Source organism: Schistocerca cancellata, chromosome 6 (genome assembly GCF_023864275.1).
Source record: "Schistocerca cancellata isolate TAMUIC-IGC-003103 chromosome 6, iqSchCanc2.1, whole genome shotgun sequence".
In the NCBI taxonomy this organism is placed as follows: Eukaryota; Metazoa; Arthropoda; class Insecta; order Orthoptera; family Acrididae; genus Schistocerca; species Schistocerca cancellata.
The window spans coordinates 273764549-273792115 of NC_064631.1; the positions used below are offsets into that span (position 1 = coordinate 273764549).

Here is a 27567-nt window from a genome sequence, read left to right on the forward strand (position 1 = left end):
TATCACTTGACTTTATGGGGAGGAGGTGCTCCACAATGTAGAGTTCAAACACTTTCAGAAATAGAGCGCCTCACTGAAGAATATAACACATAAAAGTAATGGATAATCTTACTGTCATACTGAAAGGGCATTGCAATCAAAATCAAGAATGCCTGAGAATGAGAGTGAGACCAAGACGGAGAAAGAGATGGCAAGAGTTGCTTATCTACCTCAAGTGGGCCCAATATCCGTACAGATCTGTAGATTCCTACAGAAACAGAGCTTCCAGTATATTTCACTCCTGACAACAGAAAAATGTCTTCTCTGCAATGTTAAAGACAATTTAGATATCTGAAAGATAGGTGCATAGTATTGCATTCAATGCATTGGGGGCAGACTATTACAACACTTGGGGAGAGATTCTAAGAACATCAGCAACGTTACCAACTGAGGAAATTGACTGTTGCCAAGCTCTACATTGAATATATTCACGAAAAATCATGAAATGAAATATGATGAGATCAATATTGTGGCGCTAATGCCAAGTTTGTGGGATAGCGTAATTAAGGAATCTATCGAGATAAATACGTAAAAAACACAAATAAAATGGGATGACGGTTTCAACTTAAGCAATGCTTGGGGGACTGACATGTAATGTCATAAGATTTTGCAGGCCATCACATACTCCAGAACTGGGGGAATACTTAGACACACACATTTCACAGAATATCAGTGCGCACTCTGAAAAGCAGTAGAGCATCAAAGGGCACAGTGAGTACTGGGAGTCAAATTCAGTTACAAATACCTGAGCAAGAGCAATATTAATTCACAGGCTGCAAGTACATACAGCAGCACAACTTGCAGCACCTGAACATTTATTGAAATGCTGTGCACAAAATGGAAACAACAACTCAGCTGAATACCAAGAAGCATACAATAAATATAATCTTGCTTGCTTTCTGTATTGTGCGTCATAGCTTTCTTCATAACACAAAAAGAAACAAACAAACAAATAAATAAATAAAACACAGGGTATGATGAACATAAAAAAATCACTTAACTCCTTGCCATGGAGTGCAAAATTATAAAGAGATTGAAGCTCTTGCTGTACAAGCCAATCATAGAGAGTACCACCACAGGAGATGCTGAAATATGGGCTAATCAAAACGGATAAAAATACATAGATGTCCCTTTGAGACTGACTTTTGTTGAGGAAGTTCCCTAATCTCCAGACCAAAACACATCAGAAACGAGAAAAAAGATACTATTCTTGATACCATAGACAGTATCCAATAGCTAAACAGAATCTATGAATGGACACCACATGAGCAAAGAAAATGTGCAAGACCATCTACAACAGGGCTGCAAAGCAAACGTGTTCCACGAGTAAATGGTGAGCACATGCCTGTGAGTACCATACCCCTGTCCACTGTTACAGAGAATATGATGTGTGACTTGTTTAAATAAGGAAATCAGTTACAAGAGAAATGCTAGGAGAAATTTAGAATGTCTTTATATTCCCTTTCACACTGTAGATCCATTACGTCAAGTTGCAGATCAGCATTAATTTTATAGTGAAAGCATTTTCATTTTCCTATTCAGTTGCTCTATGAATCATGATTTATTTTCCAATGGGTCTGCGGTCACCAAACTAATAATTTCCATAACAAAATTACATTTCCTACAATTTCTTAAATGCTGATATGAATGCCACACCCAGCTAAGAGCCAATGAGATCTACACATTGAATGGCGAAGAATACGTAACTCACAGTTTATGAAGATTTTGCACCAAGCCAATTCTTAATGTTTTGTGTCATACATTGTGTGGCATGCATGACTGTCATGTTTACTAATATCACCACATGAAATTCTTCCACCTGAAGGGGGGGGACAAATTTTCAGCTGCAACTGCAGTGTAATCCTTTATGAAAACATTATTTGTGAAAGGGCACACGGACTTGGCTAAAAGTAGAGCAATTTTGTGGCTCATTCAAACAGCATTCAATTGCTTGCTCTTCTTCTTCTTCTTCTTCTTCTTCTTCAGAAAGCTTCCTCTTAAGTTTTAAAATCTTTTGTGCAGATTCAGATTCTTCACATTTTCCATTTCTGTGTTCTTTGATGTGGTACGACATTTAATGTGTTTGTAAATAGAATTTCCTGAAAGTATTCAATGTCTTATGATACACTAAACTCTCTGTGAATGCACCTTTTCGTGTAAAAAGATGAGATCACTCACACCGTGGATGGAATGTGAAGAAATTGTCAGTGTTACAAACCGCTGACTGGCCACTGCTGCTGTCAGATAGCACCACTGTCAAAACTGGCTGTCCCCTATTTCACAGAAGTGTAGATCCACTTTAGATCTTTTCCCCAGAACACTAGTCAGTAAGTTATTACTTATGTTCTCACATAAAATTATATCTCAATTTCAATATTGTCTCAAGATTAGAGAAGAAAAATCCTATAATTGCAAATGGGGAATCTGTAGAAAATCATGAACCAAAGTTTTTCTCCTCTAAACTAAAAACATTCCAGCAGAGTTTCAAATTATAATTATTGGTTTTCCCTAGATTATTTTGGAATTATCCCTAAAAATATTAAAAATCTCTACATTTAAGGGTGTACAATTATAATAAAAATTATCATCTTACTTCATGCCTTTAATATCATAAAATACCTATAACACACTATACAAAACACTAATAGATTTATAGGATCAGAGGCTGAAGCATTAGTTTTACATTTATTTGCCGCACTTAGCGAGGCACTACCAGACTCTAAATTGAGCAACTGTTTTCCAGAATTGTCTTTTTTGTATGAAGATGCCTGTTATGGGGTTTCATTGTTACATCTATTTATTTTGTCTGTTTTACATTTTTGAGAACATTGACTAATCTTTGAACCCCAGTATTTGAAGATGGAAGTGTTAATAAAAATGAAATGACCACTTCAAGGTTTTCATAAATAAAATTGCCACAGAGTTCTTTGAAGCTTAGTACATACACAATGTGATCAAAAATAACCAGACACCCGGTGAATTGTGCTGCCACCTACTTCCCGATATTCCATATCAGCAACCTCAGTAGCCATTAGACATCATGTGAGAGCAGAATGGGGCACTCTGCAGAACTCACGGGCTTCAAACATGGTCAGGTAACTGGGTCTCACTTGTGTCATACGTCTGTATGTGAGATTTCCACACTCCTAGACATCCCTAGGTCCACCGTTTCCGATGTGAGAGTGAAGTGGAAACGTGAAGAGAGACATACGGCACAAAAGTGTACAGGCCGTCCTCGTCTGTTGACTGACAGACTGCCAACAATTGAAAAGGGTCATAATGTGTAATAGGCAGACATCTATCCAGACCATCACTCAGGAATTACAAACTGCATCAGGATCCATTGCAAGTACTATGACATGTAGGCGGGAGGTGAGAAAACTTGGATTTCATGGTCAAGCGGCTGCTCATAAGCAACACACATCACGCCAGTAAATGCCAAACTACGCCTCACTTGGCGTAAGGAGCGTAGACATTGGACGATTGGACAGTGGAAAAATGCTATGTGGAGTGACGTATCATGGTACACAATGTGGCAATCCGATGGCAGGGTGTGGGTATGGCAAATGCTCGCTGCACTTCATATGCCAACATGTGTAGAGCCAACAGCAAAATTCGGAGGCGGTCGTGTTATGGTGTGGTTGTGTTTTTCATGGAGGAGGCTTGCACCCCTTGTTGTTTTGCATGGCACTATGACAGCACAGGCCTACATTGATGTTTTAAGCACCTTCTTGCTTCCCACTGTTGAAGAGTAATTCGGAGATGGCAATTGCATCTTTCAACACAATCGAGCACCTGTTCATAATGCACAGCCTGTGGCGGGAGTGGTTACATAACAATAACATCCCTGTAATGGACTGGCCTGCACAGAGTCCTGACCTGAATCATAAAGAACACCTTTGGGATGTTTTGGAACGCTGACTTCATGCCAGGTCTCACTGACTAACATCGATACCTCTCCTCAGTGCAGCATTCCGTAAACAATGGGCTGTCATTTCCCGAGGAACGTTCCAGCACCTGATTGAATGTATGCCTGAGAGAGTGGAAGCTGTCATCAAGGCTAAGGTTGGGCCAACAACATATTGACTTTCAGTGTACTGATGGAGGGTGCCACGAACTTTTAAGTATTTTTCAGCTGGGTGTCCATATACTTTTGATCACATAGTGTAACTCCAATAAATTTCAGCTGCCAATGTTTTAATTTCTTCCTCACCTTCAATCCCCGAACACTTGGCTTTTTGCATGTTTCTGTATGTCACCAAAAAATTGAAACGGCTAAATACGCCTTTCACAGGCTACTTCTCTGGATTTCGTGCTATTTGTGGATTACACCATTACACAGCCAGTGTAATCAGTCAACTTTTCATGTGATTACTTTTATTTAGTATAATATAGAATGAAATAAGTTCTGATGTTGCCCTGAACAATAATAATAACACAGTTAATGTAGTTGGCTAAAATTACATGGATTGCATTCAATAAAGGTTTGAGGGAATCCACTTTCACATAAGGGCCATAAAGTAGTACATGTTATGGTGCCTACTATATATAATAGGGTCACTACTCTAAGTTCGATTTTACCCCAAATTTTCCTAAAACCCCGTCAAAATACAATAGCCCAAAACCACACACAATATGTTTCGTCCTAAAAGAAGGCGAAATGCCTAAATGTGGAAACACTGACTCCTAGACAATCCTCAGACAACTGTTTGTTAAAGCATTTTTGTGTATAAATATTCTTGACTGGAACATTACATTTGGCATAAATGACTCTCCTATCAACCTATCAAACGCTGCACATCTAATTTCACCGCATTTCAATGAGACAGGCTCACTGGTCACTTTTTCTGGAATTTGCATTTTCTGAAAATTCTCGCAATAGGAGAATCTTCCTGAAGAAAAGATATCTGTAACCAATCTCACACTAAAAAAATGTGTCTCGCCTTCCTTTACGTGTCTATCATCCACTCAATGCCATACCTGTGTGTTGAGCTGTAACCTTCCATCATTTATGGTTAAAATAAAATTGTCACACAGTGCTCTCTTTTCAATAGTATTTTTGCCAACTGCTAGTCACCAATCATCAACCTCTTTCTCTAATCAAAGAAGGGCAAGCTGTGAGGACACCCATATGGACTATAAACCTGTAGTGTTCTCCAACTTTTACCCTGACAAGAGCCTTACAAAATTCTAAGACAGCAATACTAATTACTGACACATTGTCTTTACCAGCAATACAGTATACTGTGTTTCAGAGTATACTACATAACAGAAAAGCAGGAAGGAGAGTACAGTATTCATCAGTCTGCACCACCTGAAAACTATTTTCTCTTTTTATTTCTTTTTTTTTCCACATCATCTCCCTCTGCTCATCATTTCATCACATTAAATTCATTTCTTCTTCTTTTGATTCAGTTCTGCTCCTGTGGTTTCTATGTACACTATTTCTCATCTTCAATCAATTGATTACTGACTCATTAACTATTTCCAGGATTATGAAGCACAGCTTTTAGTCCATCAGTCACACCAACTTAGTTTCTGCAACATGAGTATGTCGACTAGTGATTTTGCATGGCTTAAACTTTCTAACTTCTCTACCATTATGAAGAAGTCTCAAACATATGAGAGATGTACTTTACAATCAACACTGTATAGGGAAAAGATGAGTAATGCCTGGATACATCAGTCAGTAAGGACAATGCCAGTGATTCCTGGCATGATAAGATGTTTTAACCCATCAAGGAGTTTAATCAGTACAAATATAAAAATAATGATACGGCTATGAAGTTTTTTGGGTGTGCGAGTGTGGCATGAGTTACGTGGGCCATTCTATACAGACTGTTGTTGACTGTTGCATCGAGCATCAGTGTCACCTTAAATACAGGAATTTGGATATATCAGTGGTGGCAAAACACGGACTGTTAAATAAGCACAAGATCTTGTTTGAACAAACGAGAATATTGGTTTACACTTCGAACTACTGGGACTCTGTGATTACTAAACTAAACTCATCCACAACAGGCCATGAATGCCAAACGGTACCAACCGACCACCATGTCACCCTCATATGCTTCACTGGATGTGGATATGGAGGGGCATGTGGTCAGCACACCGCTCTCCTGGCCTTTTGTCAGTTTCCGAGACTGGAACTCTGTGATTACAGTAGCTGTTGAAATCAGACTTTGTGAAAGCAACTACAATAGAGACACTGGCTATGCCCTTAGCAATGCATGGAAGAGTGCACTTGTCAAGGAAAAATCACAGAGGAATACTTCTCAGTTCACCACCTGAGACAATGGATGGCACTGCAAGCAACACTAGATGTATAGATCAAGAAAAACCTGTGGGCGTAGAGTGCGCCACCTCTGTACACGCTGTAATGACATAATCCAGCCAATCGGATGCCATTCTAGGGGTATAAAAGAGGAAACCTTGTCAGCTCACAACAGTCAGTTTTAGTCTCTGACGAAGATGATGGGGGATACCATCGAAAGACTGGAAATTTATACAAATTTGATGTGACAAATGAACCGAGAAATTTTTATGCAGTAAAATAAGGAAATTCAAATAATATCAAACTGTGGCAAATTTCAACACTAATATAGAAATAAATGTCAGTCAAATGAAACAATACAAGGAGATAATACTTCTTGTAACCAAACACTAAAGACAGTAGACCAACCAGGCAGTGTATTCCATTTACAAGGTAAACAAAACTGTAAGATATGTGCTGGATGCAAAACATATTTTATCAGTATTTTGTGAAGTACAGACACAGAATAACTGGGAAGAAAAGAATATATCATAAGATTATGACTTAATGGGACACCACCTTGTCGAAGGCACCTTCTGGTTGGGCAGGGAGGTATGTATGATCTGAGGAAGCTGGAGGCTATGCCACAGTAGCACAGCTACTGGAAGGGGCACCCAATCCTAACTGGCCACGGCAGAGGAGCCAGATGAACAGTGTCCCACACCAAAGGGTGAGGGCTCTACAGGCTCCAAGAAATCAGGTGGAACAGCAGTGGTGAGATCTATAAGCTAAACTTCTCCCTGGAAGCCTGCGATAAAATAACTAGATGTGCCAGAATGAGATTTTCACTCTGCAGCGGAGTGTGCGCTGATATGAAACTTCCTGGCAGATTAAAACTGTGTGCCTGACCGAGACTCGAACTCGGGACCTTTGCCTTTCGCGGGCAAGTGCTCTACCATCTGAGCTACCGAAGCACGCCCGGTACTCACAGCTTTACTTCTGCCAGTACCTCGTCTCCTACCTTCCAAACTTTACAGAAGCTCTCCTGCGAACCTTACAGAACTAGCACTCCTGAAAGAAAGGATATTGCGGAGACATGGCTTAGCCACAGCCTGGGGGATGTTTCCAGAATGTTCTGTAAGGTTCTGTAAGGTTCGCAGGAGAGCTTCTGTAAAGTTTGGAAGGTAGGAGACGAGGTACTGGCAGAAGTAAAGCTGTGAGTACCGGGCGTGAGTCGTGCTTCAGTAGCTCAGATGGTAGAGCACTTGCCCACGAAAGGCAAAGGTCCCGAGTTCGAGTCTCGGTCGGGCACACAGTTTTAATCTGCCAGGAAGTAACTAGATGTGACTCCAAAATAGTCCTTGGGGACTATAATTCCAAACTGGGCAAGGAAGAGGCTTTCAATAGTGTGCTTGGTAACGAAAATTTGCATGAAGAAATTAGTAATCAGTCTACTGTCATGACCAAATTAAAGGCTACAACTAATTCCCAAGAACAAATATGTACTAAGGTACATGGAAAATACCAGGTGCAAATACAATATACCATGTATTGGTAGCAAAGAGGTGGGCATCTGATATGGAAAATGTGCATACTTTCCAATGTGATAATTTTGATTCTGGTCATAGACTCGTAGGAGCAAAAATGAGACAGAAACTTTCTATTGCTGGCAAAGGAAATATTAAAAGAGTAAAGGAATGCAGTATAAAGCAACTGAAAGCCGCATCTGTTGCACAAGAGTACCAGAACAAATTGAGACAGGAGTTACAAACAGATGATGATAAACCACATAGACAAGAACTGGAACTCTTATTAAAAACGATTCTCCTGACAACAGCACACGAAAAACTGGAGGCAACAAGGATACCTATAAATGAAAACTGTATGATGATAAATGTAGACATGCAGTGGACAGGAAAAAGGAAGCAAGACTGAAATGCTTCTTACAATGAAATGAGATCAAATCAGCATTACATGGTGAAAAAGAGAATAGAAGCAGCAAGGGTTTGTAGGAAGAAAAAAAGTAAGCAATGAGCACAAATAAGAGACAGAAAGGAAAAAGGGATCTCTTACCAGAGAAGCAAAATATTCCGTACAAGCTGAATCATCATCATCTTTTTTTTGTGATAATACACTTCATTCTGCGAATGCTCCTATCGATTTGAAAGATGGAAAGATATCTGAATCCAACAGGAGACAACAATGTCATTAAAAGCAACTGATGTCAGTCTTTTGAAAAAGGATCTCTCGTCATTATGGGGAAATAACAATGGCCTAACAAGATGCCCTTTTTCTAAACCCCATAGATGCATACACAATGCTTCATGGAACAGTGTCTCCTAATGTTTACGGGGATTTTAAGGAGCTCAGAGCAGCTTTGTATAAACGGACATTTTATGAATACAATAATGCCTATCACGACAAGTCGTTCCTACTTATATGAGAGTTATAAATACCTAGCAATGTTACCAATTTGCAGTTGGTAGCCTTAAAATGCCAACTGACAGCTGACGTTACTGTAGCAACAAAAACCTACACGTACAACACACATTAACTCTGCTGTTACCGATAGAAATGAAAAAGGTGAAGTTGGTGTTGGCTGGCTAAATGTCTTGGCATGAGTGTTGATTGAAAAATGTCTTTAAGAATAACAACACTAACAATGTACCTCATTAACTAAATATATCCACTTAAAGCTCATCATTAACTACAAAGGGAGTGTACATTGCACAATGAAAACCGAATTTGGACACTGCATCGTTCCTGAAGGACATGGACCTGCTGGGTTTCCTGGTACAGTAATTTGAACAGGGGTGACAAATCAACAGAATGATTTTCTTTTCAAAAACATCAGGACCTATAGCAAAGAGGTCTAAAAAACATTCTGTGACCTGTAGTAGAACAAGGACCCACAACAGAACTTCAAGTGAGTGACAGTGAGGATCCCAAGGAAGAACCTTAACAGCTAGAGGTACCAAAACCAAAGATGAGGAGGCAAGAATACTGTTTGTGAAAAATCTTGAAACCCTTCAGACACAAGTATTTTAGAAGTAAAAATCAAATCCTTTTGTCACTATAAAATATGGGATCACAGTAATCTATTTTGGGAGGTATTGTGAATTCAAAATTTTAGGTGGTTTTGGACCCATTAATGGCTTCAAAATCAAAATTTGGTCTAAAAGATGCTGTTACACTGAGTAAAAATACCAATATTTTCCTAAAAAGAAGTTGTGCAGGGTACACTAAATTTCTCAATTTGGAGTCAGTTTACTTGGTTTTAAATGTTTGTACACTTTAATGTGCTATAGATCTGAAGAGTTTAACCACTTAATGTTAAATTCAAAGACGTCTGTATCACGTGACAAAGGACATTTTAAGAGTAATATAAATGCAGAATTTGTTTCTTACGTATGTAAAGTTAAACATTGGCAATAAAATGAAACTTTCAAATGCATTGCCTCAAACCCTATTTCCCATTATCAATATTCAACCACTCAAATTTAGGGACAAAAATATTTCTTTTTTAACAAATTATTCAGAATTTAATGCTGGACATAAAAATTACAATAGCTCAAGACCCAAAATTTTTGACAAGAGGTCCCTTTTCACTTTCTGTCTAATTAATATAGAGATAGAAGAGCACAGGAATGAAAGCAGAAAATTTTATAACAAAATTAAAAGAGGAAACCAACAAATATAGACCAAAATAACAGCACGTACGAACAAAAAGGGAAATTTGCTTACAGACGAACAAGATGTCCTGCATAGATGGAGAGAGTACTTCAAGGGAATTTTGTTTGGGTAGTACCATCAGCAGTGGGCAGCTACTCTGTTACACTGCACACCCAAAAGTAGAAGAGCCCACATCAGAAGTAGTACAGAAGGTAGAGCATTGTATGAAGAATTACAAAGCACAATGAAATAATACAATAACTGCAGAACTGTTAAAAAGTTGGGGAGGGGGATGGGAGGCAGAAATTTGTCTTCATAAGTGAATCCACCAACATATTAAGGACAGAAATACTAATTGATCTGTTGCTGCTTGGTATATCATCTAAGTATGTTTTACTCATTCAAGCAACAGTGCCTGCCTCGAAGGCTGCAGTGTGAGTACATGGAGAACTATGTAATTAGTGAAGCATACAACAACTATCACCGTCACACTTTGCAAAAGATCTGGCTGAGAACCCAAGAAAATTCTTGTCATATGTAATATCACTAAGGGGGTCTAAGGCTTCCATTCAATCCCTTGTTAACCAGTCTGGTGTGTCAGTTGAAAACAGTAAAACAAAAGACAAAGTTTTGAATTTTATGTTCAATAAATCATTCACACAAGAGAACTGTACAAACATTCGATCATTTGACCAAACAACTGGAAAAAAGTGCAGGTGACTCCAGTGTGTAAAAAAGGTAAAAGAACAGACCAGCAAAATTACAGATCAATTCCCTAACTTGTGTTTGCAGCAGAATCCCCGAATATATTCTCAGTTTGAATATAATAAACTTTCTTCAGACTGAGAAGCTTATGTCCAGGAATTAGCATGGTTTTAGAAAGCATCACTCGTGCAAAACTCAGCTTGCCCCTTTTTGCACATGATATACTGAAGGGCAACAGGCAGATTCCGTATTTCAAGATTTCCAGAAAGCATTTGACATGGTGCCCCATTGCAGTCTGTTAACAAAAGTATGAGCATATGGCATAAGCGCACAGATATGCGAGTGGCTCAAAGACTTCTTAAATAATAGAAGCCAGTATGTTGTCCTCAAAGGCAAGTGTTCATCAGAGACAAGGGTATCGTCAGGAGTGCCCCAGGGAAGTATGATAGGACTGCTGCTGTTCTCTATATACATAAATGATTTGGCAGACAGGGTGGGCACCAATCTACCATTGTTTGCTGATTATGCCTCGATGTACGGTAAGGTCTCAAAAAGTTAAGCGACTGCAGAAAGATACATGATGACTTAGACAAAATTTCCTGTTGGTGTGATGAATGGCAGGTAGTCCTAAAGGTGGAAAAATGTAAGTTACCATGGATGAGTAGGTAGAATAAACCTGTAATGTTTGGATACAATATTACTAATGTCCTGCTTGACACAGTCAAGTTGTTTAAATATCTGAGGGTAAAGTTGCAAAACAATATGAGGTGGAACGGGCATGTGAAAACTGTAGTACGGAGCCAAATGGTCAATTTAGTTAATTGGGAGAATTTTAAGAAAGAGTGGTTCACTTGTAAAGGAGACCGCATATAGGACAGTAGAGCAACCTTTTTTGAGTACTGCTCGAGTATTTTGGATCTGCACCAGTTTGAATTGAAGGAAGACATCAAAGCAATTTAGAGGTGGGCAGCTACATTTGCTACCAGTAGGTTCAAAAAACACATAAGTGTTACGGAGATGCTTCGGGATCTCAAATGGGAATCTATGGAAGGAAGGTGATGTTCTTTTCGAGAAACTCTCTTCAGAAAATTTATAGAACCTTCATTTGAAACCAACCGCCAAACAATTCTACAGGTGCCAACATACATTGCGCATAAGGACTATAAAGATATGATAGGAGAAATTAGGGCTCATGTGGAGGCATATGGGCAGTTGTTTTTCCCTCACTATCTCCGAGTGGAACAGGAGAGGAAATGACAAGTAATGGTACAGGGTACCCTTGGCCATACACCGTACAGTAGCTTGCGGAGTATCTATGTAGATGTAGTTTAGCACAGTTAAAGGAGTCAACAAAGGCAATCTTTCTCTTGAAGCAGACATTCGCAAGCTTCAAATATCTGGCTACTTAAGAATAAAGTCCACTCAGATGTGTTGATGGTGGAGCAATTATTAGTGGAAGAAGAGTTTCATTAGAGAGAACAATATCTGAGCTGAAAAAATTCACACAACCTAAAGCTCTAGCTATCAATGAAATGAAGACTAAGTATGTGAATCTCATCAAGAAAGAAAATAACAACTCAGATAATCTATCAAAAACTGGCCTTAATCTTGAACACGTGCAGAATTCTGGCTGTCTAGGATCTAATATTAACAGGACAAATTCCGTGTTAACTGAAATAAATCTGTAGATCCTAAGCAGCAACAGATGCCAACACACATTTAAGAAATTATTGTCCACCATGCTACTGAATATATAGCCGAAATTGCCAATACATAGAATTGTGATCAGGTCAGTTGTAACTTATGGATTTGAAAACAGGGACATTCAAGAGTACTGATGAACATCTGAGGACATTTGAACACATGGTTCTGTGCAAGATTTCCACAGCAATTCAGGATAACAGTGGTTTACTGAGATGGGCCGTCTCCAACACGGAGCTGATTGTAAGATTAATAAAAAATAGGAAATAGCCTGGCTTGGATATGTCCTTAGGATGTATTGTTGGAGAATGACTAAAATTGTTTTTGAATGGAGGCCAATTGCAAAAAGGCAAAGAGGGAGGCTATGAAAGCAGTGGATAGACAATGTGGAAGAAGACATAAAATCTCTTAGATCAAGGTTTCCCAAATTGTGCTCCATGGAATACTGGTGTTCTGCATGACGTGAATAATTGCCCCACAAGAAACTATTAATATCAGGACCCTTTTTTTTACATTTAGATGGTGCTAATCCTTTTTAAATTTGTTGTGATATTTGTGTTATTAGTTATGATTTAAAACTGAAGTAATCACTGAATAAAACAGTTTTCTCATTTCTTAAAATTTTATTAATCTTCAAAATAAAAAAAGTGTTTCATGTACCAGGATTCTGAAAGAGTTCTGTTAGAGTGCAAGATTGGGAATCCCAGTCTCATAGTCACAGGATGGTAGTGAATCGCACTGGAGAGGGCAAAACTGGAGGAAACTTGGTTGAAGAATATAAGAACCACATAGTGTTGTAATGCCATGAAAAGCAGATAGCTAAAAAAAAAACTAGCCTATACAAAAATAGAAAGCACACAAGTTGCCGCATATTTTCATCTCCTTCCTCAAAAAGTTGTCTTTACTTACTGAAGCCCCTGTCATACTACAACACCCATAATCCCTCCTTATATTCATATACCTCCATGTGATTCTATCAGTTTATGACACCTTCATGAGAGACATTCATGAAGTAAATATGAACTTCAAAAAGTAAGTTACACATTATTTTGGCTGGCCAAGGAATTGAAGTAATTGTTACTGAATGCAGTCCTACACTTCAAAGTGGCACAGATACATGACACTATCCTTCAATATACATACCAACTGTCTGTAAACAGTCAGAACATTCTACCAATTATTCAATTACGCGATGGCGCAAATCTGCTCCTTGTTTTCGTGAGTTCCCCCCATTACCCCAGATGTTCTTTCAGACTGCCTCGACACTGTCGCATGTGGTCGAAGTTGAAGTCCGTCCTTCATTCACAACCAGCATTACCCCTGTCTGTCCAACCTTGGTCAAATTGTTGGCATCATTTCACTATGGTTGGCCACGACATTGCATTTGGTCCACATAATGCAGATTTGAGCACGGTGAATCACTGTGCAATTTAGATGTTTTGCCGACAAAGATCATACTGTCTCACATACTTCAATTTTGAAGTATGTTTCCAGATGCTGCACTATTTCACTCACACACAGTTATGCACCTATTATCCGTACCACAGCAGAACCATGCCTGCAGGATATGTACTCTCTTCTGGACAATCCACCACTCATGTTGGGCATTGGTCTTATCATGGGATGACCTATGTAACTTATTTTCTGAAGTAGCTACCTATTTACTATCAAGAAGTTCAACATTGAAAAAAAGTTAAATTTTGTAGATGCCAAGCATCAGTTGTAAGAAGATTGTCACCCCCAGTTTCTCAATTTTCATTCTCAGGCATCAAGCACACACAATCTGAACACTGGTTATGCCCATAACAGTTTTCCAATGCTGCTACAAATCTACAATGGACATGAAAGGATCTAACATGTTATACCTGCAGGAACCAAGTTTTATGCCACACTTCATATCCAACTGGAATTGCAACCACCATGTTCAATGTCAGCTTTGTTAGTATTAATCTGTCATATGCGGTCACATGACTAATGAGTTGGTGCCACAAAAATCTATGCTGGTTGTACCAGCAGCAATTAATTTTTGAGTAATTCTAACACTACTCTCAAATTCTACAGCTAAAGTAAGTGACTTTGAATTAAAGCAAACTGTTAAAAGACAAACTATTCACAAAAAATAACACTGCAAAAAAGTGCATTTACCTGATATGCTGATGGACGTATCCTTTCACCAAAAACCACTTGTCCAAGGTTTTCAACAGGTGATTTTGATTCATCAATTTCACAAAAGTCAAAACTGTAAAAGAGAATGCAAAAACAAATTACAGTATGTACCTAACAAATAATAATGTGAAATCATTACTGTCACACATTCTGATAAACAACAATGTATATGAATGTGTACTATCAACATCTGCTTAACTGTGGAGAAGAAGAATAGACACGCATTTTTTAAGGTAGAGCTATCACTGAAGCACAGTGTGAAATTAAGGTTTCACTTACTAACTGCTTAATAAAATAAAATCAATAAAAGGAAGGAATAATTATATCTCCAGAGAATAAGACTGTATGTTATTGATTAAAAATCTCTCTCTCTCTCTCTCTCTCTCTCTCTCTCTCTCTCTCTCTCTCTCTCTCTCTGTGTGTGTGTGTGTGTGTGTGTGTGTGTGTGTGTGTGTGTGTGTGTGTGTGTGTGTGTGTGTGTGTGTGTGCGCTCTCTCTCTCTCTCTCTCTCTCTCTCTCTCTCTGTGTGTGTGTGTGTGGGGGGGGGGGGGGGGGGGGGCACGCCTTATTGTCACCATGTGTGACTAACATTAATATGCCGAGACACTCCATATGACCACCAACCTGTAGGCTGAATAGAGTTAGCATTATGAATGTATTTTGAGGCTTATGCTCACATATTTACTTCTTAGCACTTGACAATTGTCTATACTGACGAGACCTGTTGATGCAATGAACTGAATCTTGCAGGTAAAGTAGCATCCTCGATGGAAATATTAGCCTTCAAATTTTAGATTCTGCTATAGTCCAGATTCTGCACTATTTCCTATACTATATTCTGAACTCTCCTATTCTCTGTTGGTATGAAACTTTCAACTTACTTCAAGTTTTTCATCTCTCAAACAGCAGAAACAATGAGATTCAATGATCTAATATCAATCTCATGATCAGCCTCAGTGACAAGAAAAAGAAGAAAGGAGAAAGGTAGGAAGATTGGTGTTTAAATTCCCACTGACATTGAGGTCATTACAGACTACGCACAAGCTCTGACCATGCCACGGATGGGGAAGGAAATTGACCATACATTTTCAAAGGAATCATCCCGGCATTTGTCTGGAGTGATATACAGAAAGCATAGAAAACCTAAATATAGATGGCCAGATACAGATTTGAACCTTCACCCCCCCCCCCCAAATGCATGTCCAATGCGCTAACTACTGCACCCCTTCACTAGGTGACAATGAAGAGATCATCCTGCAGCTATTGGACCTCTTGTGCAACCATTGTTGTGTAACTTTCCAACAGAGATGATGAAGGGTATTACAGTGAACCAGCATTTGTATGTCGATGTGGATTGTACTCCATCAACTATTGGAAAGACAGATAACACTGTAATAGATGATCTATGTGAAGTCTTATCATAATGTTTGAATGGAAGCCTCGCAATCCTACACAAATGACCCAACATTTCTCATTAGGTATTGATGATATTCTGTCTAATTGCAAAATAGTTGCACATTTGTGTTCCAAGTATTTCATCTAGTTTATACATGCTACATATTCTTGAGCCATCTTTTGCTGCCATCAATTAACAGAAAATAGTACCTTCTATGAAACAACCCCATCCCGAACTTCACCCTCTCCACCCCACCATCCAACCCAAAACCTCTACCCACTAAAAATTAACAGAAAGACAAAAAAACAAAAAAATTGCCACCCAGTCCCATTTAACTTAGAAGCAGAGGGCTGTAAATTTCCCTATTAAATTCATAAAAACCTGAAAAATATGACACCGCTGCAAAATACTTTTCGTCAAAAGTACTGATCAAGATGAGCCTGTAAGATCTGACATCCCCCAATTCCCTCAATAGTATTAGCACAGGCCCCAGTCTCTTAGTCTTTAAATTCAATATTACAATTTACAGTAAGAAGATCATACACAAAGTGCACAATTCCTTATATGAAGCAAACCAATCTGACACGATACTATACCCCTCTGCTAAATATTCCTTTGTTAATGAAGACAACAACCACTTACTACAATTTGCAACAACCTACAAACATCACCATCCCCACCAGAAACAATTGTCCCCAAAACTCAAAGACCAACAACTTTATGCCCCCTACCACTCTTTCTCCTATCATAGCTTGACTCATCTACTTCCACTATCAACCCCACCCCACCAATGATTCCCAATACATAATGAGTAACACACACAATGCTCTACAGAATGAAACTCAGTTGATTACTGTGCTTTCAGAAACCCCCATTTCATGCACAGCATAGTTAAATGACAACTGATAACAAAAATAGTAAGATAACAATAACATACAGACTGAGTCTTGACCTCTCCAACCATGCTCTGTGCATGATGGATCACCACAAATTACATCTCCATATGCAGCCATCAGAAGATTGTTGGCAGGACATCTTCATCAATCACATAATATTGCCAATATTATGAAAAGAACAGTTGCTACTCACCATATAGCAGAGAGGCTGAGTCACAGATTGGCACAACAAAAAGAATGCAGAAAATACACTTTTGGTCAGCAAGGCTTTCAGCGGAAATAGACAATACACACACACACACACACACACACACACACACACACACACACACACACACACGTACAACTACAGGCTCTGCCAAAGACTGTGGTTGTGCGTGCGTGCGTGCGTGGGTGGGTGAGAGAGAGAGAGAGAGAGAGAGAGAGAGAGAGAGAGAGAATGGCTTTGTTGGCCAAAAGCTTACTTTCTGACAGTCTTTTTGTTGTGCCTATCTGTGGCTCAGCATCTCCACTGTATGGCAGGTAGCAACTGTCCTTTTCATAATATTGTCATATTCCATCCTGGGTTTTTCTTTTCTTTCATTTTATTGCCATATATGTGACATTTAAGCATTCCCTAATGACACCCAACATTTGCAAAAATTTATTAACTAATTCAACATCACCCACCTCACTTTGCAACATTCAATTATTGAGGACTAATTCCAAATCCAAGTTGTAAAAACTAACACGGTATCATCACATCTAAAATAGTCAACTAATCAAACACGCCTTATACCACAGATTATAAATGATATACCAAACAAGGGAATACACAGAGGAATAAAATAAAATACACACAATTTTAAGTCAAAACATAACATTTGATCACTAAATGGAATCACCACACCGAGTAAAAATTTCATTACCAAAAATAATGATCTGTTCACGTACAATTAAAAATATACTGCACATACATTTACACTTCATGTAAACTGCAATCACAGTTTTCTCCAGTTACTAAGATGACAATAAATAATATTTACTCTACAGACACTCGCAAGTTTCATATCATAACGAAACGTCTTCACATATGACATCACAGCTCACAGCCGAGAATTGGTATTGGATCCTCAAGTTGAGTACTCTTACACACTGGGTATTCATATGTTACATGTTGTAAGAAAATCAGAAACCTTAATCAATTTACCCATACACTGACTCAAAACTACCAATGAAACTTCCTGTCAGATTAAAACTGTGTGCCAGATCAAGATTAACTCTGGACATTTGCCTCTCAATTACCACCAATATTTTCTCTGATACAGGTATATTTCCTACATAAAAGTAATTCTTTGAAATATTATGCAAACATTAGAATATTTAATCTTCTTGAGCAGCTGGTTATAGACGTTTAAGCCTTTATTCAAGTGCACCCAAGAGACTTATTGCCTGGGATCTTAGAATGGGTACAGTGATAATTTTACTCACAAGACAATTGTTGTGGTTCAATTTGTCCTTTGCATTATGTACATTATCTTACATGTGAGACCAAATTTGCTAGAAACAGCTACAGGAGAGAGTTTTGACTCAAATCCAGGTTAAACATCCAGCCTGCCACAGTTTTAAGCTACCACAAACGTTCACTGACGGAAATACCCACAATAAATTGGCTAACAACACATACACCCAAGGAGCTTTTTACAAATGCTTAAAATTTCAAACTTCTAACAAAACATTTCATATCAAAGACAAACAGTCAAAATGCTGAAAAACAAAGTCAAGTGAGTGTATCTTTATGATGTTTGACAAAAAGAAATGATCTGGCCACTAAGGCAGACATTAAAATGTCCTTTCTAATAACATGGCCATGAGGGTGGACAACACACAAATATTAAAAATCATTTCAACATTCATATCAGAGTTACCAAAATTAAAGGGCAGATTATTATTTCCAAATATAAAAAGTGATCAATTAAAATGCAATGTATCAAAACTGGTATTCAACAAGCACCTCAAATTGACCGGTACTCTTGCCCCCAGAGTTAGTAATGTGTAAAGTAGCAAGGCCTAATCTTAGCCTTGGCAGGACAACTCATTATGCTGTTTCCTCTTACAGCTGTATGATGGTAAACTTAGACAGGATATTCAGTCTGCTGAGTATAGTTGTTCAATAAGCTGAAGGGTATTTTCAGACAAGAACTTTCTCATCTGCTCACTTTTCTTTCACACATTGCCCACACTAGGTTTTAGAGCCACACAGAACTAACTGCGCATGGAACACCATTATTTTCATTTTGTAAACTGAAGAAAACACGCAACAAACACTTTATCCACAATTTTTTTATTGTGTACACGACTCGTTTCGTAACACTTCAAGTTTCAACATCTACTGCAAACCGCAATAATGAAAACATTGTATTCACGGCAATATTTTCATTATTACAGTTTACACCAGATGATGGAACTTGTTTATGTGTTCTGAAATCAGTTGTGTACACAATAAGAGTTTTTTGGATTAAGCAACTGATGTGCTATTTCATCATCTCACAAAATGGACTTGTACAGTTGCGGCTACCCTATAAGAAGAGCTCTTTTACCATAATTTTCTGTGGTAAGCAAATCACAAAGACACAGTCAGAAGAAAATAATCAAACAGCTGAGAGCATGTGCTTAGTCACACCAATAAATTTAAATGCCTTTAAAATGTACTGTCTGTTAACAAGGACAAAAGAATACTCATCTGAAAATACACCCAAGATCACAAGAGTTATTGTTTTCAAATTTTAAAACAATGCTGTCCTTATTAATGGCCAAGAAATATACGTATTTCACCTGTAGGTTAAAACACACTGGTCTGTGACACATGTGCAATAAGCTCTTTAGTTTGGATCCCAAATTGTCCCAATGCTGTTCCATAGCATAAAATGATAAAATGACATTTTTTGAAAGCCAAAACAACAAGATTCAATGCTGGATGGAAGGAGGGGGGGGGGGGGGGGTGTCATGTTACAGTACCCAGTTTACCTGACTGACCCCTTAATGAAATCGCAAGAAATGCTTGATAGGCAGAAAGTGATGGTTCATCAGGTTTCTTGTGCTGTGTATAGGGCATTTTCTACAGGCGTATGTTCCTAATCTTATGACAAAATCAACAATGCTGTTAAATACACTCAAATATAAAAGTCATGCTGATGCACTGCTTGTACAGCTGTAGTCAAGTCAGGGTGAAGTAGAAGCTTTATAAAACTGTACTATCCAAGCACTTTACAGCATTCAGAGTCTTTAGAAATACTGATTTAACACCTCTCAGAAGCGATGTAAAGTTTTTAATGTATTGCCAAACAAGATGTCAACAAGTTTTACAGCTTTTTCATCTGAGAGCAGCATTCCCTCTTTGTTGTGGGGATTTTAAATACATAAACACTTTTTAATTATGTATATATTTTACTTAGGAGACTTCATGTCTTTTTAATGCCAGTGGTGAGCCACTAGTAAATGCAGAAATTGTTCATAAATATCACAATGCCACTGTTTGAACTCTTGAATCAGCTACTGACTGCTGTTGAATCTCTATATAAGCTCAAATTTCTACTATTTTCCCATCATCATAGTTGTTTCACAAGATTCATGGGAGAAAGTAATACCCCACCCAAATCATCTCTGAATTTCAACAGTAACCCTCTCCATGACACAGAACACCACTCTTATAACTAGTACAACTGGAGTCTGTTCAGTATTTCCTTAATGCTCTTGCTTCTAGTAATTTATTCCCCGATGAAACATGCAGTTCTTCCTGGGATCTTCTCCATTTCTTCCATTAAACCTACTTTATAAGGTAGGTTCTCATGTACGAACTCAAAAACTCTTTTGTAAGCGATTACTTTCCTGGACAAATTACATGATTCAAGTGCAGTCACGGTGTTGGGAATATCTGCGTGAAGTGCAGATGTTGGTAGCAGCACCATCAAATAGCCAATTTTGAGTCATATAGTGATAGCCAATGAGGATGTTGTTCTTCATTTCTTTCACTTTGCAAACAAAGTTAGCTTAGTGTCTCATGTTGACACAGACAGTGATGATAAATGAGAATATTATGAATAATTTGTTTCGTTTTGTAAATAAAGTTAGAGGATATTTTGTTTTTCTTGTATGAATTTATAATTTATATTTGGTGTAATTAGTACTGCACTATTGGGTTCTACACTAAAGAAAATTTTTGAGTTCGTTATACATCCCATGCCAACCAGCACGAATTCTGAAAACATTAACTGCATGATACCCAAATTTCACTTTTCTCATGTGACATAACGAAAGCTTTGGATCAAGGCAGTCAGGCAGATGCACTATTTCTTGATTACTGAAATGCATTTGACTTAGTACCGCACCTACACTTAATGTCAAAAGTACAGTCATATGGGGTATCAAGTGAAATTTGTGACTGGATGATGATGACGTTTGATTTGATTTGTGGGGTGCTCAACTGTGCAGTTATCAGTCCAATCTCGCCACTTTCAGGAATGATGACGAGCACAACACAAACACCCAGACATCTAGAGGCAGGTGAAAATCCCTGACCCCACCAGGAATCGAACCTGGGACCCCGTGCTAGGGAAGCGAGAACGCGACCGCGAGACCACGAGCTGCGGACCATTTGTGACTGAACTGAGAACCTTTTGGTAGGTAGGATGCAGCATGTTATCTTGGACGGAGATGTTGTTGTTGTTGTGGTCATCAGTCCTGAGACTGGTTTGATGCAGCTCTCCATGCTACTCTATCCTGTGCAAGCTTCTTCATCTCCCAGTATCTACTGCAACCTACATCCTTCTTAATCTGCTTAGTGTATTCATCTCTTGGTCTCCCTCTACGATTTTTACCCTCCACACTGCCCTCCAATGCTAAATTTGTGATCCCTTGATGCCTCAGAACATGTCCTACCAACCGGTCCCTTCTTCTAGTCAAGTTGTGCCACAAACTTCTCTTCTCCCCAATCCTATTCAATACCACCTCATTAGTTACGTGATCTACCCACCTTATCTTCAGCATTCTTCTGTAGCACCACATTTCGAAAGCTTCTATTCTCTTCTTGTCTGAACTATTTATCGTCCACGTTTCACTTCCATACATGGCTACACTCCATACGTATACTTTCAGAAACGACTTCCTGACACTTAAATCTATACTCGATGTTAACAAATTCCTCTTCTTCAGAAACGCTTTCCTTGCCATTGCCAGTCTACATTTTATATCCTCTCTACTTCGACCATCATCGGTTATTTTACTCCCTAAATAGCAAAACTCCTTTACTACTTTAAGTGTCTCATTTCCTAATCTAATTCCCTCAGCATCACCCGACTTAATTCGACTACATTCCATTATCCTCGTTTTGCTTTTGTTGATGTTCATCTTATATCCTCCTTTCAAGACACTGTCCATTCCGTTCAACTGCTCTTCCAAGTCCTTTGCTGTCTCTGACAGAATTACAATGTCATCGGCGAACCTCAAAGTTTTTACTTCTTCTCCACGAATTTTAATACCTACTCCGAATTTTTCTTTTGTTTCCTTTACTGCTTGCTCAATATACAGATTGAATAACATCGGGGAGAGGCTACAACCCTGTCTTACTCCTTTCCCAACCACTGCTTCCCTTTCATGCCCCTCGACTCTTATAACTGCCATCTGGTTTCTGTACAAACTGTAAATAGCCTTTCGCTCCCTGTATTTTACTCCTGCCACCTTCAGAATTTGAAAGAGAGTATTCCAGTTAACATTGTCAAAAGCTTTCTCTAAGTCTACAAATGCTAGAAACGTAGGTTTGCCTTTTCTTAATCTTTCTTCTAAGATAAGTCGTAAGGTCAGTATTGCTTCACGTGTTCCAACATTTCTACGGAATCCAAACTGATCTTCCCCGAGGTCGGCTTCTACCAGTTTTTCCATTCGTCCGTAAAGAATTCGCGTTAGTATTTTGCAGCTGTGACTTATTAAACTGATAGTTCGGTAATTTTCACATCTGTCAACACCTGCTTTCTTTGGGATTGGAATTATTATATTCTTCCGGAAGTCTGAGGGTATTTCGCCTGTCTCATACATCGTGCTCACCAGATGGTAGAGTTTTGTCAGGACTGGCTCTCCCGAGGCCATCGGTAGTTCAAATGGAATGTTGTCTACTCCCGGGGCCTTGTTTCGACTCAGGTCTTTCAGTGCTCTGTCAAACTCTTCACGCAGTATCTTATCTCCCATTTCGTCTTCATCTACATCCTCTTCCATTTCCATAATATTGTCCTCAAGTACATCGCCCTTGTATAAACCCTCTATATACTCCTTCCACCTTTCTGCCTTCCCTTCTTTGCTTAGAACTGGGTTGCCATCTGAGCTCTTGATATTCATACAAGTGGTTCTCTTCTCTCCAAAGGTTTCTTTAATTTTCCTGTAGGCAGTATCTATCTTACCCCTAGTGAGACAAGCCTCTACATCCCTACATTTGTCCTCTAGCCATCCCTGCTTAACCATTTTGCACTTCCTGTCGATATCATTTTTGAGACGTTTGTATTCCTTTTTGCCTGCTTCATTTACTGCATTTTTATATTTTCTCCTTTCATCAATTAAATTCAATATTTCTTCTGTTACTCAAGGATTTCTATTAGCCCTCGTCTTTTTACCTACTTGATCCTCTGCTGCCTTCACTACTTCATTCCTCAGAGCTACCCATTCTTCTTCTACTGTATTTCTTTCCCCCATTCCTGTCAATTGTTCCCTTATGCTCTCCCTGAAACTCTCTACGGAGATGATCATTGGATATAGGAGTAACTTCGAGTGCCCCCCACAGAAGTTTGTTGGGACCCTTGCTATTCAAGTTGTATATTAATGACCTTGTGGACAATATCAATAGTAACTTCAGTCTTTTTGTGACACAGTCACCTTTAATGAAGTACTGTTTTTAAAAATAAATATTTAGTCAGATCTCAATAAGACTTCAAACTGATGCAATGACTCACAACTTGCTTCAAATGTTCGGAGGTGTAAAACTGTGAACATCACATAACGAAAAAATGTAGTATCCTGTGACTATAATATCAATGAGTCACAGTTGGAATCAGCCAACTCATATAAATAACTGGGTGTAACACTTGCTAGGGATGTGAAATGGAATAATCACAGAGGCTCGGTTATGAGTAGAGCATGTGGCAGACTTAGGTTTATTAGTACAATGTAGAGAAAGCGCAATCAGTCTACAAAGGAGATTGCCTACAAACCTTTCATATGATCCATTCTAGAAAATTGGTCAAGTGTGTGGGACCTATACCAAACAGGACTAACATGGGGTATTGAATGTACACAAAGAAGTGCAGCACAAATGATCACAGGTTTGTTTTATCCATGCGAGTGTGTCACAGAGATGTTGAAGAAACATAACTGGCCGACTCTTGAGAAGAGACGTAAACTATCCTCAGAAAATCTCCTAACAAAGTTTCAAGGACCAAATTTAAATAATGACTCTTGGAATATACAACTCCCTACCTACTGCTCATATTGGGACTGTGAGGACGAGGTTAGAATAACTGCAGCACACACAAAAGCAGTCAAACTATCATTCTTCTCGTGCTACATACATGAATGGAACAGGAGGAGACCCTTATAACTGGTATGATGGGACCCTCTGCTATGCACTTCACATGGTTTGTGGAGTATAGAAGTGTGTGTATATTTTTTGCGCGGTTTATTGCAGTTTTGTTTCAAGATGGGAGAATGTGGGTTAATTTGGTTATTATGGATTTTAAAGTTAGTTAGGTATTTACACATTTTTCAGTGTGTTCTTTATTCGTGGGAGTATTTTAGGAGTTTTCATGATTGACTGTAACTTATACAGGGTCGATTTACTCTGCAAGGTGAAATAGCGGAGTGGTGTTTCAAATGGGTACTGCTAGAAACAAATATAATTTGCTCTTTTCTACAAATATGTCATGAATTTGAAGTATGTGGTTAGGCAGGAACCTATTTGCACAGCTTAAATAGCGAACATATTAAGAGTCCTGTTCTACAAAAAAAAATTCACTCTTTTCTACTTACATGTCACAGTTTCCAAGTATGTGGTTAGGCAGAAACCTAATAGCACAGCGACCATATTTGCATCAAAGTCCATTTATAGTGGCGGTCATTTATATACTGCAGAAAACAATGCACATCTGTTTATGAAGCAAAACAAATGCAGAAGCACAAAGTCATTTGTTGCCTCCATGTAACTGATGACCGACAATCTTCACTTCCCATGGTTCGTCGCGTCATTACCAACATCTACAAGTCATGCAAAAACTGCCAACACTAAATGAACTTTCACCAAATCACATTTCGTTACGATTCTCTTACTGAATCTCAGTCTGACATCTCATTTTCCTGCATTTGTTGTATATGGTCACTTTGTTTAGATGGCTCCAGACAATTACTGCAGAGTACTTTACAGTTGTTACTGTTTCCAGTAATTTTTCACCAACAGCAAAATCAAACAGTAACAGATATCTTCCCTTTTTAAGTGCAATATGTTTCATTTACTTAAGTTCAGTTCAGTTGCTATTCCTTGGAGCAGCCAGTGATTTTTCCTTCATTATGCTAAACCAGTCTTCCCTCGTTTAGACCTTGCTGTGCACAACAGCATTACCGAAAAGCTTCAATGAGCTTCCATCTGTTTTTATTTCTCTGATTATTAACATAAAAATAAGACTACTTGAAACTTATTTTCACATGTGTGGCCGGCTGATCACAGAAGTAAAAAAAAAAAAAAAAAAAAACAACAGGAAAGTGCCAGCCAATTCACACTCTCCAATCTGCTGTAATATATTCAGGTAACATCAGAAAATGTCAGAATAAAGGCACTATTTTTTATTTTTGTTAATATTATCCAAGCTTCTGCTCATAATGTTTCTCACATCAGTGACTGCTGCCTCCTTCCACTCTTTGTGGAAACTCTTTGTGGAATCCAGAAATACCCAAATGGTTAATGACTGAAGTAGTAACATCCATACCACAAGGCAGCGTATGTGTGCCCTGTACAATGTTTCACCATTGTGCCAAATAGATGCTGCTGAAGCATGCTATGAGGTTTGAATAACAGAGAGCTGGTGGTGCTTGCCAGCCCTGGCTCAGCAATAATGGGATCACCACACCCCTGTGATAGATGATCCAGAGTTCTCCCACTATCAAATGTTTTGTCTTAATAAAAGTCTACTTAATTGGGGCAGCATTCTTGTCACTTTGACAATTAGACTACAGCCCTTAAAACATACAATGAGCAACCACAGAACCCCCCTTTACTGAAGCAAATACAGAGCTTTATAACAATAAGAGATTAATAGACACTATCAGATGCTGCTCTGTAATACTGTGTTAACTCAAACCTAGCCACTGCAGTTTGTGTACCAAAAGGTGCCTGCTATTTTAGCACTATCCAGGGAGACATGGAGTCTACAAAAGGCTACTTATGCAGCAAGTGTTACCACACTTCCACCAAGTACCCATACCAAATAGGACTAACAGGGCATTTGAATGTATACAGAGAAGGACAGCATGAGTTGCCACAGGTTTGTTTGTTTTACTGGAGTGTGTCACAGAGATACTGAAGACACTAAACTGGCAAAGTCTTGAAACAGACCTAAACTTTCCCATGAAAGTCTGTAAACAATATTTAAAGAACCAGCTTTAAATGATGGTTCTAGGAATACACTACCACCCTTTATGTATCGCTCAGATAGGGATCATGAGGATAAGATCAGAATAATTACTGCACACACAAGATACTTTCAAACAATCATTCCTTCTGTGCTCCATATGTGAATTGAATGGGAAGAAACCCTACTAATTGGTACAGCAGGCATGCACCTCACAGTGGTTTGCAGAGTATAGATGTAGAAATAAGTTAGGAGATTGAGCAGTGAATGCAGATTCCAATTATTTGTTGTTACATTCAAAATAATTCTCTCTCTAAGTGCATGGCAGTTTAGAAAACATCTTATGAGTCTTTCCGAACAAACATCAATGTTATTAAAAGGTCTAGTGACATCGATTATCTTGACAATAATCAAACAATGAAAAATCCAGGATGGAATGTAACAATATTATGAGGGTTTTGATTACCTCTCATCTTGCTCTGAAATGAGAAATGTCCTGCCCACTATCCTTCCCACCCCTCCCACAGTGGTATTCTGCCTTCCACCGAACCTAACACCACCCATCCCATCAAAGGCACGGCTATTTGTGAAATCAGTAATGTGATCTACAAGCTAAGCTGCAACCAATGCGCTGCATTCTATGTAGGAATAACAACCAAAAAGCTGTCTGCCCGCACGAATGGCCACAGACAAACTGCGGCCGAGAAAAAAGTGGACCACCCTGTTGCTGAACACGCTGCCAAACATGATATCCTTCATTTCAATGACTGCTTTACAGCCTGTGCCATATGGATCCTCCCCACCAACACCAGCTTTTCTGAATTTCGCAGGTGGGAACTGTCCCTGCAATACATCCTATGTTACCATAACCCTCCTGGCCTCAACCTTCATTAGTCACTGACCTGCATTAGTTGCTGACCTCAACCTTCATTAGTTGCTGTCCTCACCCATTTAGCCCCTTCCCTGCTCCCATTCCACCACCACACCCAGTCTTTTTATCTTTTTCTCTCAATGTCTCCTTTTCCGTTACTCCCCCCCCCCCCAACCTCCAGCTAACCAGCAGCATTTCATTTCACTGTCCACCATCCCCACCATACTATC

General features: G+C 38.8%; 1 protein-coding gene across 1 annotated transcript in view; it reads right to left on the reverse strand.

Moving 5' to 3' along the window:
• The window catches only part of LOC126190689 (transmembrane 9 superfamily member 2), a 127378-nt gene that overhangs the window by 96453 nt on the left and 3358 nt on the right, over positions 1 to 27567 (reverse strand). Inside the window, exon 3 of the mRNA XM_049931149.1 lies at positions 14516 to 14609. Coding sequence (XP_049787106.1) covers positions 14516 to 14609 — 94 coding nt within the window. The remainder of the gene's footprint in view (positions 1 to 14515; positions 14610 to 27567) is intronic.